This window comes from Microtus oregoni, unplaced genomic scaffold (assembly GCF_018167655.1).
Source record: "Microtus oregoni isolate MIOR12 unplaced genomic scaffold, Mior012 000013F_ref0000133, whole genome shotgun sequence".
Lineage (NCBI taxonomy): Eukaryota > Metazoa > Chordata > Mammalia > Rodentia > Cricetidae > Microtus > Microtus oregoni.
The window spans coordinates 34,871,514-34,885,687 of record NW_024543072.1 but is presented as its reverse complement, the minus strand read 5'-3'; the positions used below and the strand labels follow the sequence as shown (position 1 = coordinate 34,885,687).

The window sequence follows — 14,174 nt, the reverse complement described above, 5'->3', positions numbered from 1 at the left end:
AATAACAATTAGCATTAAATTTAGCTATTATTTCTCCCATTTTTATTAACATCCAAAAATATCACTATCTCTTTCCAGCACTTTCGAGGCAAAGGCAGGTGAATCTCTGTAAGTTCAAGGCCAGCATGGTCTACAAAGCAAGTTCCAGGAAAGCTTGGGCTATTACACAGAGAAAACCTGTCTCAAAAACAAACAAATAACTAAATAAAATCTTATCTCCAAAGAAAACATAGAAAGTAGGTGTTTTAGGTCATTTAATTCTACTTACCAGATGAGCCACTAAGGTGACATGGTGCACACCGAGTTCAGCAGTTCCATATCTAGACATTAAACGAGTTTACAGTTAGGAGAAGAACAAGAACACAGAAAACACCCTGGTTACAGGTTGAATATCCTTTATCTAAAATGTCTTATACTGAAAGTGTTTCAGATTTTAGATTTTATCAGATTTTAGAATATTTACATATATGCAATGAGATTTGGGGATGGGCCCAAATCAAAACATTATCTTTTATAATTATATTTATCTTTTATAATTGGCTATATACATAACCTAATTTTTATTCAATATTTCTAGTAATATTGAGCATTAAACTGTTTCAAGGAATGTAACTTTTCACTGTTGGTACCATCAGTGCTCAAAGCTTGAAATTTAAGACATTTTGGATTTCAAATTAGGCATGTTCAAACTGGATACCCATCACCAAGGAACATCATAGTAACAGATTTGCCTAAACATTCACCTCCTAGTTTAAACATTAAAAAAAGGGCACTTGTTTCCAAACTTAGTATACTGGCATGGAATCTAACCATTAAAAGATTACAGAAGTACAATTTTTCTATTAACTTAAAACTATGTTGGTCACTACTAACTCAATCCAAACACAGAAAAGGCACTCTTTACCGAGCAAGGAAACACCACACGTCCATCGCTAGCAGCGAGGTGGTCATGTTAGTACTAAGCACCGCATTCAGTAGAGCAGCATCCTAGTGAGAAAACAGAAATGTCAACTTATTCCTTGGAAGATGCTCATGAGATATTAACGTCACATTTCTCACACTAAATCAGAAAGCACTATACAAATCAAAATAAGAGATCCTCAGCGGGAAACCTCCACAGGCTAGTATCTACAAGAACTATAACACCATTCCTTTATCTGTGGAGCACCTAACTATATGCTACACGTTATGTTAAGCTGAGGGGGAACAGAAAGCAATCTTACGTGTGCTAACTCAGCCTTGTGAGCAACAAAGACCATTCTCTGAAAGCTTTCAAACAATATGACAAGTTTTTCCAAAATATCTTCAACCTTTAAATCTAATTCCATTAAAAATAAAACTACCTAAAAAATACTAATCATTATATATTACTATTCATTTTTTATGAAAGAGTATAGTAGTCTGAACAAAAGATGTTCCCCACAGGCTCAGGTATTGGAACATTTGGACCCAATTCATGACAGTCAGAAGTTATGAAACTTTCAGGACATGAAGTCTTGCTGGAAAAAGTACATCACTGGGAGCAGACACAGAGCGTTTATAGACTTGATTCATTTTCAAAGTGGAGTTTGCTTCCTGTTTATGCTTGAGGTGTGATCTCTCAGCTTCCTATTCTGGTCACCAAATGCTGTGCCTCCTCAATCATTATATGGACTCTCTTTATGGAGCGTTAAACCAAAACAAACTCTCCCTTTTTTAAGTCCTCCTGTTTTTTATCACAGCAACCGAAATGTAACTAGTACATTAGGTAACATCCCCTTCTTGTGTTTCTACTTCTCATAGGATTTCCTTATATCTCCCCACACAAAACCCAAAATGTTTTATCAAATGTTTTAGCTAAACAGTACATCTAGTATTATATGATCAAGGACTGCTATTTCTTAAGACACAAATGGAACAAAACAAAATGTTGACTAGGTTGAATTTACTACAGTCATTAATTCTCATGTTCTTCTACAAAACAAATACAATTTCAATGAAAAGAAAGCAAAGTGCAAGCCCCACTTTCCAAGTTTGTAGAGCACTTACCAGCTCAGGGAACAGTGAGGGATGAAAAGAAGCAACAAATGCACACAGATGAACACAGACGTGCTGATATAAAGTAACAGACGCCTCGGCTTGCCCTTTACCCTCTACTCCCTGTAAACAAGCAGTCAGAGACAGTTCACCAGAACACCTCTCAAAATTGTAGAAAATGGCTTTGAACAGGGACATCCTGCAGGAAAATTAAGAACATTGAGCACAGCATTAATAGAAGTTAACAAATAGCAGGTAAAGTCATAAACAGGGTTAATTTAGAGAATCAAAATGTCAAAAGATAAAAATCTGTAGTAATTGGAAATATATATAAATATATAGATATGAAAAATAAAACATTATTTACTGCCAGAAAAAAAAATCTTTAAGGAATTTCTTGAACAAAACTTTCTCAAACTGGGCATGTAATTTTAGGAAGGAGATGGGAGGACTGCCAAGAGTTCCAAGACAGTCAGGGCTATACAGCAAGACCCCATCTTAAACAAAGAAACAAAATCCATAAAATAAATTTAAAAATCTGTCACTTACAATAGTGCCAAGTTATATAAAATCAAACTCAAAGTTTTTTTATAGAGCTTAGCTAAATTAAGTATTATTTTAAACATACATGGAAGGATCATTTTAAGATAGAAATAGTTGAAACTTTCATAAAGGTTTCAAGTAAAGAACTAAAAACAAACAAAACATAAGTCTGTAAGAGACAAAATAAAATGATATAATTAAGTTCATATGTTATGTTACAAATAAAAGAGGGTCTTAAAAAGCCAGAGCATGGGCGAGAAGGCACCACACACTGCCTTCTGGGAAAGGCAGGATTTTGCACTTACAAACTCACTGAGGCTGTGCTTACCTACACAAGACCTGCACAAGACCAAGTTAGTCTACACCCTTGCACAGGGACAGGGAGACAAGTGTCTCAACAGTCCCCACTCCTGACAGTAGATGGTTTCTGACAGAAGGAGAGTCGGTTTGCTTTAAGGGTATGGCCCCTGGTTGGCCAACCATACTCCATTTGACAGCCACACACCCGTGAGCAGATGGACAGCATAAACTGAAGTTAGTGCGTTATAAAAATACATGAGGACACAAAGCTGAGAATGAATGGAAAGTTATGAAAATTTAGGGTGAGATGGGTGGGTGAATATTATCAAAATATGCTGTATGTATATATGGTTTTCAAGTAATAGAAATATTTTATATATATTCTAATGAAGGAATCAGGTCAAAGTTAATAACAGAACAGGTCACAAAACTCAGGTCAAAGTTAATAACAGAACAGGTCACAAAATTTCAAAGTTTGAACATTATTTCTTTTTGTGAGCATACCAGTTTGAACCTCAGACCAGCCAAGAGGAAGAGTAAAAAAATAGGAGCATAGCAGTAATCCAGTTATAACAAACTAGCACCTGGGCTGCAGTGCTGGGAAAAAGGGTGAAGACCAGTGCCGTTTCCTGGGAGACACTGTACAGTACCACAGCTTTAAAAAAAGATTTATGCATATGCCTGTATGTTCATCTGTGTGAATGTATCTGCACATGCACATCCAGAGAAACCCGGAGGTTCAGATTCCTAAGGCTGGAGTCACCAAACATAGGTGCTAGGATCCAAACTTTGGGCCTCATGATTGAGCAGCAAGCACTCTTAACAGATATGCCATCTCTCCAGCTCCTATTGCAACTCACTCTTCCATGCTGTTATTTGCATCTATATCCATTATAGCCAATGTTTTTAGTGCCACCAATGGGTAATAATCAGTGAATAAAATTAAAATATTTTTAGCATCAGTTATATACATTTTATATCTTTTACATGGTAGTTTTTCTACAAAATGGCTATTAAGCAGAATATGATAAGGTGATTTCAAAGTGCTAAGTTCAAGTGCTTCTCTGTCTCAGCAGCCTGCAGAGGAAAGATTATAGGCACAGACCATGTCTGGCTTAAACATAAATTTAAGATCATTTCAAATTAACAGAGCCCACTAAACCACTGGTAATATGATTATATATAAGCAAAACATTACCTAGTCATAGCTTCTGTGCACCACAGGGTCTGTACATCTTTAGGCTGAGAGCACAACTTATCCATGACAACAACCAGGAGCAGGACTTGTGGGAGCTGCAGTTCACAGGGCAGGTCTTTTCAGTAATAAAGTCATATGTTAAAACAAATTGGTAAATATATCCAAAATATTTTCAGCAGAAATTTGATAGTTTTATACAAAGAAAGTACGACTAATAGGTGATGTTTCAATAAAAGTATAATGAATTTTAAATAAAATTTTCAAATTTCACAAAATAGTGACTGCTTGAGGGGAAACAACTGTATATGACATGTCATATCAAGGAGATGGAATAAATCTGTTTTGAAGCTTACCTAGTTTACTATCCAAAACTGCCTGTACAAAAGGCTGGGATGTGAGCAGCTGTCTGATGAGTAGGTCCAGTAACACAAGGAAAGCGCCTGCTATTTCCTCCTGCAGTGCTTTGGACATCCTAGCAGCATGCAGGTTTGGAGGAAACTTGCTGCAAACAAAGGTGAAAACCCTCACGTCTTTAATAGTGATCTTCTGGATTTAAATAAATGTATCACAAGTTCATGTCACAGTAGTGAAAAAAAGCATAAAAAAGTACGTATTTTATATGAAAAAGGCTCAAAACACTGAATTGGTAGTAGAAAGATAAGAGGACCTAGAAACTACATAGCATAGCTGTAATTCTATAGAGAAAATATTTTCTAGAGAAATATAGTACTATTTTGAGGCATTTTAATACCATTTGATGAGGTAACCTTAAAAATGTAAATAACAAATATTTAATCTACTAGTAAAATGTTAAAAGATAGGTCTGATATATTCTGGCTTACTTACTTCTTTTGAAAGTTGTTTTTAATAGCTTACACCTGTAACCTCAATTCAAGAGGCCGAGCCAGGAAGACTACACTGGATTTGAGGTCAGAGTACAGACCCTATCTCAAACAATCAAAAATAAATTAATTAATTGAATAAATTAATAATAAGATAGGTAATAATAATAAGATAGGTAAATGCACGGGACAGTAATGGCGTACATCTTTAATCCAAACACTGGGGAAGAAGAGGCAGGAGGATCTTTACGAGTTTGAGGCCAGCTTGATCTACAAAAGTGAGTTCTAGGACAGCCAGGACTGTTAAACAGAGAAAAACAAAACAAAAAAAATAGGTAAATGCTGAATCTATTATCAATTTTGTTTCTTAGAAGCTAAAGCTTTTTAAGAAATAATATACAAACACTAAAGGGGGTTAAAAAGACTTTCACAGAAATGTCTCAGTAATGAAGTTTAACTTCAATTAAAAACTATATGAAATATAATAAGTACTCAATATTTTTGCAGCTACTTCATATTTAATTATGGTAAGTGTGACATTATAAGCAAACTCCCTAACATGTAATATAACGTTTAGAAGGATGCACCTAACAAATACCTGAAGTCTTTCTAGTATGACAAAGAAAAGCCCTATTTCACATATAGCCAAATATCTATGTCACTTTGTTCATTAACCTCATCTTCTTATTCCTGTATTCCTTCTTCTGTGACACATAGTTAACAAGATGCCTAATTATTAAGAAGAATGAAATAAATAGATGAATAAAATAAAATATAGGTAGTAAAATTCCAGATATAAACTACAACTAAGCATCTAAATATCTTTCAATTTCATGATGTATTTGTACACTACTTCACAAATGTTTAAATACCTATGTAACAGGACGCACTGTTACATAGTTAACAGGAGGAGGTATTATGGTAGGGCTAAAAAGAATATAGGAAACACTGCCCTTTATATAGTTTATATTTTAGTTAGAGGGGACAGTTAAGTAAAAAAGTAAACTTGTATAACAGTTTCCTCTTCTCTATGATTTCAGTTTCCTGGAGTCACACCATCTAAAAGACGCAGGGGGCAGGGAGCACAACTCTTTATTTGTGAGCTGTTCTTAGGGACATGATGAAATCTCACACCATCCTGCTCTCCCGCCTGTGATGCGAATCCTCCCTTGTACAGTATAGCTTTGCTATATACATCAGCCACCCCACAGTTTACTAGGCAGCTTCTACGCCATCGGCTCCACTGTTCACGCATGGCATACTAGTTCTCAAGTAACTTTTACACAGTAGCCTAATGTCATGTCATAATAACTGTCATTCACCTAACTTCACTGAACCACAAGATATCCAATCTTCTCACATCAAAAAGGTAACTATAGCAAAGCAAAATATTTTTGGAGAGACAGACCAATTCACATAATTCTTAACAATATACTATTACTATAGTGGTTCTCTTATTAAACATAAACTCTATTATAGGTATGTATTTATATATGTATAAGAAAGCACAGTAAAGAATTCAGTATCATTTGCTTTTCAGGCAGCAATTGTAGGTTTTTTAATATATTCCTTATGAATTGTAGTATCTACTATGATATACCAGATGTTAATTGCTATACAGAAAAAAAAAGGTAAGAAAAATGAACAGGAAGGTCTCTGAGGAAACCATCTGAGGATTGCAACACAATAAGAAATGAGAGAAAACCTGGAAAAGAATGTACAACTGAGGAACTGTTGTACTTAAATGGGGAAAATAGTAAGTAGCACGTATTACATACTCATGAAAACAAGGCAGCAGCGAGGGTAGGTTGATGTTGCAAAAGAGAAAGGGGCTACCTGCAGGAATTGCCTGAGCATGTAAGAAAATTACATTCAGAGTACAAAGAGGTAGCCTCAGGCACATGCACAATTAATTCAGGGCAGCGAGGGAGTTACTATATGGGCCTAAATACGGGTACAAGGAGAGAGTATATATAAGCTCTCTTCTAATTGTTTCCATTATTCTCAGTGACAAAAGAAATTAACATCAAGGAAAAAAAAAAGTTATGGATAGAAGTTTAGGACTTTGGGCAAATGAATTGACAGATGTCAGGTTTCAGTATTAAATTTAGAGCTCGAAGATAAGTCAATGTGACTAACCCCTAATTAAAGAAGACTTTTTCATATAGTTTACAAACCTAATTTAAATCTCATAAAACTATCATAAAAATTAATAAAGACAAAATTATAACAACATATTTGTACAATATACAAGGCTGACTGGTACTCTTATTCCTTGAATGTTCTAGCTTTCTAAAACTAGCTGAATGAAAAACGAGGAACTTGTGTGGATATGGCTTCTCAGTGCCTTCATACAGGCTGCTTCCATGTTCCAACACTGGAGCTGAGGCAAGAAGAAACTGACTGTACCACATCAGGCACAAGTTATCCTAATCAAAATAAAATCCCTAAAGCAGGAGTTATTATTACTTCAATTTTCAGATGAGAAAACCGACAGCTGAAGATGTTCTCAAACTTAGAATTATTTTTACTTTTATCTGAAGCTATGTCCAGCAAGGTGGCTCACCAGTTAAAGTCACCTGCACCTGGGTACAAACCCATAAAAGCACATAAAGTTAACTTAATATCATGAGGAAAGGCTCTCCCGTTATTCCATACCCTTCTTCTAAACCTTCCTGACTCTCACAACTTCTTTCCAAGTATCAGCCACCTCTGGGTTTTACACTTCTTCCTCAGGAATGATCCAGTAAACACTAGTGGATAAAGTCTAAAATGCCACACCTTACACGAGTCTTCGTCATGCTGAGAAAAACTCCACAAATAAAAAAAGGCACTTCATGGCATTAGCTTATACAAAACAAACAACAAATAAAAAAACCTTAAAGTTATAAAACATTTAGGAATTATGGCCATTTTTTAAATTTATTCTCTCTTCTAGTGAATCTACACTGACATGTTTTTATTTTATATTCTCCTACATGCCCTTAATAATCTGTTCAGTCTTTGCCACTTCTGCTGACTTGATTTTAAAGTTCACTATTCCTCTGTCTACTGTGTTCCATCTGCTGCTAAAACCCTCCAAATTAACTTAATTCTACTATGCAGTTACAAATGTAAATATGCATTATGTATGATAATCTATGTGTGTATATTAGCATCTGTATGTGTGTGTATATACATACATACATAGGTGTGTGTATGTGTGTACATATATATACATATATTCTATATAAAATATACCCATATACAAATGTTTTGATATTTATCATCATACCAATTATTTGTCATTTTAAGAAACTAGTAAAAACAAAGTTAAACTCACATGGAATCTATCTTTCAAAAGCTTCCATTTCCCAATATTTTATGCAAGTAGACAAACTTGACTCCAACGTTAAGGAAACTCATCCTAATGCTTTAGTAGATAAGTATCACGTTACATGGCTCACACTGGCACATTCCAGTAACCATAAGGCACTCCTTTTTACCTGTGTATCTGAAGATAAAGCTGGTGTAACGTACAGCAAGAATCAGACAGGAAAGGAAAAAATTCCTAAAAAAAAGAGAAAGAAGCTCTACTCATTCTTCATAAGTCACATGAATGTCTAATTCATACCTTCCACCCATAACATACAGAACAAAACTTGAACACACCACAAACAAATATAAAAGAAAAGCTTACATAAAAATGGAGGATGAGGGTAAGCATCCAAACTACTTGGCTACTAGAGCCATCATCACCCACAGTTAGCAGCTGACACTAAGGACCACCTCTGCTGTTTAGTTTTGGCATTTCTTGTATTATTAGCCTTTTGCTTGTCTCTTTTAATTTTCACTGGAAGGGAGTATTTTGGGGGAATTTTTTTTTTCACCAAGAAAGGGCATAAAGGGGTGGCTAGAGAGGCAGGTGGATCTTGGAGGAGATGCCAGAAGAGAAAAAAACAAAAATGTTTTCAAACCTTAAAAAAAAAAAGAAAAGAACACCAAAGTTGAAAGGGACTTGGGAAGAAGTCTCACTCTGCAGGAGAGGAGGATGAGAAAAATTAATAGAGAGTGAAATAACCAAAATGTATAATATACATGCATGAAACCATCAAAGAATTAAAAACATGAAATTAAAATTTTTAACTTGGGTAATAGTTTTGTTTTGCTTTTCAATCACTAACATCTTTAATAATAATGTCTCTTTCAATGTCTGATCCTCTTTCCACACAATCTTGGAAAACCTTTTTTTTTTTTCTTTTGGTTTTCTTAGTCAGGGTTTCTCTGTTCTCTGTGTATCCCTGGCTGTCCAGGAACTCTGTAGATCAGGCTGGCCTTGAACTCAGAGATCCACCACTGCTTGTCATTTATCCTATTCTTGTAACTTCAAATATCACAGTCATTCTGAAAATACCAGAAGGAGAAAGTATGTGTATAGATGTGGATAAAGGGTTTGAATGTTTAAAGTTGACCCTAACTCCGAAATATGGTAGGAATAACTTGTAAATAGTTGGGGGTGTTTTTTTTTTTGTTTTGTTTTGTTTTTGGCTTTTACATACAAGGTTTCTATGTGTAACAGTCTTAACTGTCCTGGAACTCACTTTTGTAGACCACGTTGGCCTCAAACTCAGAAAGATCCACCTGCCTTTGCCTCCCACGTGCTGGAATTAAAGGCATGTGCTACCAACCTCTAGCTTTATAAATAGTATTTAAACACAAACTAAGTCATTTCCTTCTAACTGACTTATGCTTATAAAAACTATAATTTAATTACATAAATAATTTTCAGAAAATTAAATGAAAATATCTGATGATGCTATCAATAAGCAGTATAGCAGATGTTCAATATTTAACAATCAATAGTATTAAACCATGAGATCTTCAAAATGAACATCAAAAAAACATTCAAATGACTGGTTTGGGCAAGCTGAGGAGTACGGTGATGGTTCAGTGGGTAAGAGTACTTGACAGGAAAGAAAAAGAACTTGAGTTTGAATCAGCAGCATCCACATAAAAGCCAGTCATGGCACAGCATACTGTAACTCAAACATTGGGAGATAAGAACTAGACAAATTCCAGGAGTTCACTAGCAAGTTACCAAAAATGGCAAACAACAGGCTCTGGGAGAGACCTGCTTGCCTCATGAACCTGGGTAAAGAGGAGAAGACACACTCCATGTAGACTACTGCCCTCATGTGTACACACATGCGGCCCACCCTGCCATACACAATAGGACAGTTTAAAATTTAGTGTTTGTTTTACATTTATGTATTATAAAACTGGACCTTACCTTAATGTAGTGCAAAAGGGAGTTAGCCAAGAAACGACACAATTTGAGTGTTTTCTGAAATATTCTGTGGTCAGCATTATCCTGTTCAGAAGGAAATAAATAATGTAAAATTAGCTAAACCTATAAACAAGATAATATTTTCTAAAAGACTTAGTAAGCAGATTATGAATTTTCCATGAAAACATAATTATTTTCTTATTGTTTTATTCTTACCAATTAACAAGAGATACTTTATAAATTCTGAATTACTAAAAATAAACTAACTTATTGATTTGAAAGTGAAACTCAAATAATTTATTATAGTTCTTTACTATATGGGGATCAAATTAATCAAAAGGAAAAGGTGATTGATATGTAAAAGGTAAAAGAAAGAGCAATGGGGAGAAAAGAGAATACAAACAGCCAATGAGTCATAGTGAAAAATTACAACCTAATTAGGCATCTTTTGGGAAAAAGGATTGTAGACTATTTGACTAGCAAATCTTAAAAAGACATGATACATGATATTCATGAGCTGGGAAGAAAAGTGGGTTAATAAGGACTTTTTCCAATTGCTGGTGGAAGCTTAAAATAATTACTGTTCAATTATATCAGGAGTTAAGCAGTTAAAATTCTTTGATTAGCAGCTCTGTTTCTATATCTACAACCATGAAAATGTTGCACCCAGTATGTGATACAATGTTTTTAAACGGAAGTAAGCCAAACATCTATCACACATAGTGACTAAATATTAACAGCATACTCACAGACTATAATCCCATAGGGCATGAAGAACAGGGCAAATAAATTTATTGTCATGACACAAAAATTCCAAGCATGGATAAAAAGTTTTATATTAACACCACAAAGTTAAAATCAAATGAATTATCTTTAATTTTGGGAATTATTTCACAAGAAAATAACCTATCTTAACATTAATGTTAACTGAGTATGTTTGGTTCTTTTCCTGCTATGGTAAAAGCCTACTTAAATTCAATCAAAATCTGAGTTATCCACTAATGGAATAATCTACTTACACTACAGACTTGCACTACAAACAAATAATTGGAAACAGTTTTCTGCAGTAAAAGCTGTGTAAGTAGAAATTCACCTTTCTTTTATATTACTGACATGAACTCTGTTATACAGTGCTTTCCAAGCAAAAAGCACAGAGAATAAAAGCTGGACAGATGACTCAAAGACACAGGTGCTTGCCACACAAGCTTAAAGATATAAGTTTGACTTCTGGAATACACAAAGAGGAAGGAAAAAAATCAACTCTATAGAACTGTCCTGTGACCTACACACACACTATGCATGATGCATGCCCCACTCCCCCAGAGTAATTTCTTTTTAAGAACAGAGGTTAAAGATGAATCTACACTAATGCCAACTTTTATCAGCCCAGACTCTCTCAGCAACCTGGCACTCACTATCAAGAGTGAAATAGAACACACTCTCAGCATGTTCTCTCTTGCAGGGGTCTCTGCAATTGCAGGACGCAAAAGGGCAGTTTGGTTCAACACAACTAAGTAGCTAGTGTTGCTTCAAACTTTGGTAGTCTGACCTGAGTAGTTTATTTTTGCATATTGAAGCATAGCACAATTTGGTGAAATGTTCCCAGTGCTATTCAGCTCAATCCCATGTGCACAGTAAGGACATACAAAACTCTCCTTGAGGAACAAAGTAATCTAAAGAATGATCCAACATGACTACACTGAAACTCTTTGTAAAATACATTTGGCATCTTCCATAAAGATAGGATGTACAAACCGACTGAGACTAGCAAGCTTATGATCAGAGTCTGGGGGAGGATCAGGACCACACAAAAAGCACATTGGTCACCAGGCAGGTCTGCTCCCAGTCTTCTGGGCAGATAACAGGTTATGCATCCCTTTTGAAGGAACCATCCTGTGTGTTTAACATTCCAGGATCCCCTAGTCCTTACCACCTGTGATACAAGGAAAATCATGCAGACTGTGACTAAAGCCTTACTTTTCCTTTATTACTAAGTAGCATGATACCTATTAAATCTAAAGCTTTTATTTTAATATCTTTAAAAAAACAAGTAAACAATATAAATACATTCACACTCTTATATGATTCACTTAATTGTTAAAATAAGTAGGGAATATAAGCCAGGCAAACATTTTTTTTTCAGGGTTTTAAAATGAGTAACCATATTTCTTTTCTTTAAATACTGGTAAAAATCTAAATGTAGCAGAAAATCAACGAGACTACAAATACCAGAGTATGTGCTTATTTTCTAAATAATACAAAAACTTAACCAGCAATGTATGGAGCCAACACTTGGAAAAAGGAGGAGGATTAAGTTTGAAGACAGCCTGGGCTAGAACTCAAGGACCTGTCTTCAATTCACCTTACCATCAACCTAAATAGGAGTGTGTATTTGTGTGTGTGTGTGTGTGTGTGTGTGTGTGTGTAAGAGAGAGAGAGAGAAAGAGAGAGAGAGGCCTGTATTACATGGTTCTTCCTTTCACCCCTTTCAGTGAGGGATCTCTCACTGAACTTGGAGCTTGTCAGGTTGGCTACAATAAATACTTAGCCAGTGAGTCCTAGGGACTCATTTGTCTCCATTACGCCAACTCTGGAGTTTCAAACATGATTCTAAGGTACTAGGGATCCAAACCTGGTTCTCATACCTGAGCAGAAAGCACTTTATCCACTGATTAATCTCCTTAACCCCCAAACAATTATAACGGCAATTATTAAGAATTTATGATAGGGGCTGGAGAGATGGCTCAGAGGTTAAGAATAAGAACACTGACTGCTCTTCCAGAGATACTGACTTCAATTCCCAGTAACCACATGGTGGCTCACAACCATCTGTAATGAGATCTGGTGCCCTTTTCTGGCCTTCAGTAGACATGCAGACAGAATACTGTATACAAAATTAATAAATAAATCTTAAAAAAAAGAATTTATGATAGAGATTAAATTAAGTACCTTAAAAATAAATTTTACATATTTTTGAAACTGAATGACTGGTGTCTAAAGCTTTATGATGAGTAATCTAATTCAATATAATTTTTAAAACAAAATTCAGTATTTTAGAAATATGGTCACTTCAGGCACAAACAGGTAAGTCTAGGCAGTACCAGACTTAAGGGCACCCTTAATCGCATATGACTGGTATCTTAAGATGGAGAGACATAGGAAATCTATCATATGAAGATGGGTACAGAGACTGAAATCTGCAGTTGTACACTGAGGATGTCAAGATCTGCCAGCATCAGAAGCTGAGAGAAAATATAGACTCTCCTCTAGACAGAACATAACCCTGTTGCCATTTAAGAACTCAAAATGTTAAGGAGAATAATTTTCTGTTATTCTAAGCTGCTCAGTTTATTTTGTTTTTAATGGCAGACCCAGACAATAAAGACTAGTTTATTCATATCCCATATTTACAATTAAATTCACTGGCTTTACTGTGACACTTCAGAAAGCAGGGTCCTAGTCTAATGTTGGTGTTGTCAAACTATGCTGGAACCACAACATCAGTGCATATTCAATATTAAGGGTTAGGGCTTTTGAGGAAGTGATCTGGGCAAGGTGTCTTTATGAGGAGATTGCAGGGAGGTATCTAAGCTCTTTCACCAAATGAGAATGCACTAAGGTGACACTTTCTGAGCTGAGAGTATGCCCTGACCATACATTGTTGTGATACTCTGTTCATGTTCTAACAAATAAAGCTTGACTGGAGACCAGAGGGTGGAGCTAGCCACTAGTTAACCATAGAGGTCTGGGGTCTGTACAGACAGACAGGAAGTGAGAAGGTGGGGGAGGAGACAGGATCTCGGTCCTTTTCGGTCTGAGCAACTGAGATAAGAGGTGACTGTGGCTGGTCCTTTACTTCTTTGATCCTTCAGTTTTTACCCCAATATCTGACTCCAGGTTTTTAATAAGATTAATTAGAATCATGGATCAATACACCTGCTTCTGTCTTGATCTTAGACTACAGAATTGTAGAAATAGTTTGCGGTTGTATCCAAATGACTTAGTTTCA

At 35.5% G+C, this 14,174-nt stretch overlaps 1 protein-coding gene across 7 annotated transcripts in view; it reads right to left on the bottom strand.

Moving 5' to 3' along the window:
* Positions 1 to 14,174, bottom strand: part of CUNH1orf112 (chromosome unknown C1orf112 homolog) — a 44,548-nt gene that overhangs the window by 17,066 nt on the left and 13,308 nt on the right. For all 7 annotated transcript variants that reach the window (XM_041662700.1, XM_041662701.1, XM_041662704.1 and 4 more), the window contains 7 exons: positions 10,169 to 10,249; positions 8,385 to 8,449; positions 4,411 to 4,559; positions 4,058 to 4,172; positions 2,029 to 2,215; positions 905 to 987; positions 269 to 320 (listed from right to left, as the gene is read on the bottom strand). In XM_041662700.1, the coding sequence (XP_041518634.1) occupies positions 269 to 320; positions 905 to 987; positions 2,029 to 2,215; positions 4,058 to 4,172; positions 4,411 to 4,559; positions 8,385 to 8,449; positions 10,169 to 10,249 (732 nt within the window). The remainder of the gene's footprint in view (positions 1 to 268; positions 321 to 904; positions 988 to 2,028; positions 2,216 to 4,057; positions 4,173 to 4,410; positions 4,560 to 8,384; positions 8,450 to 10,168; positions 10,250 to 14,174) is intronic.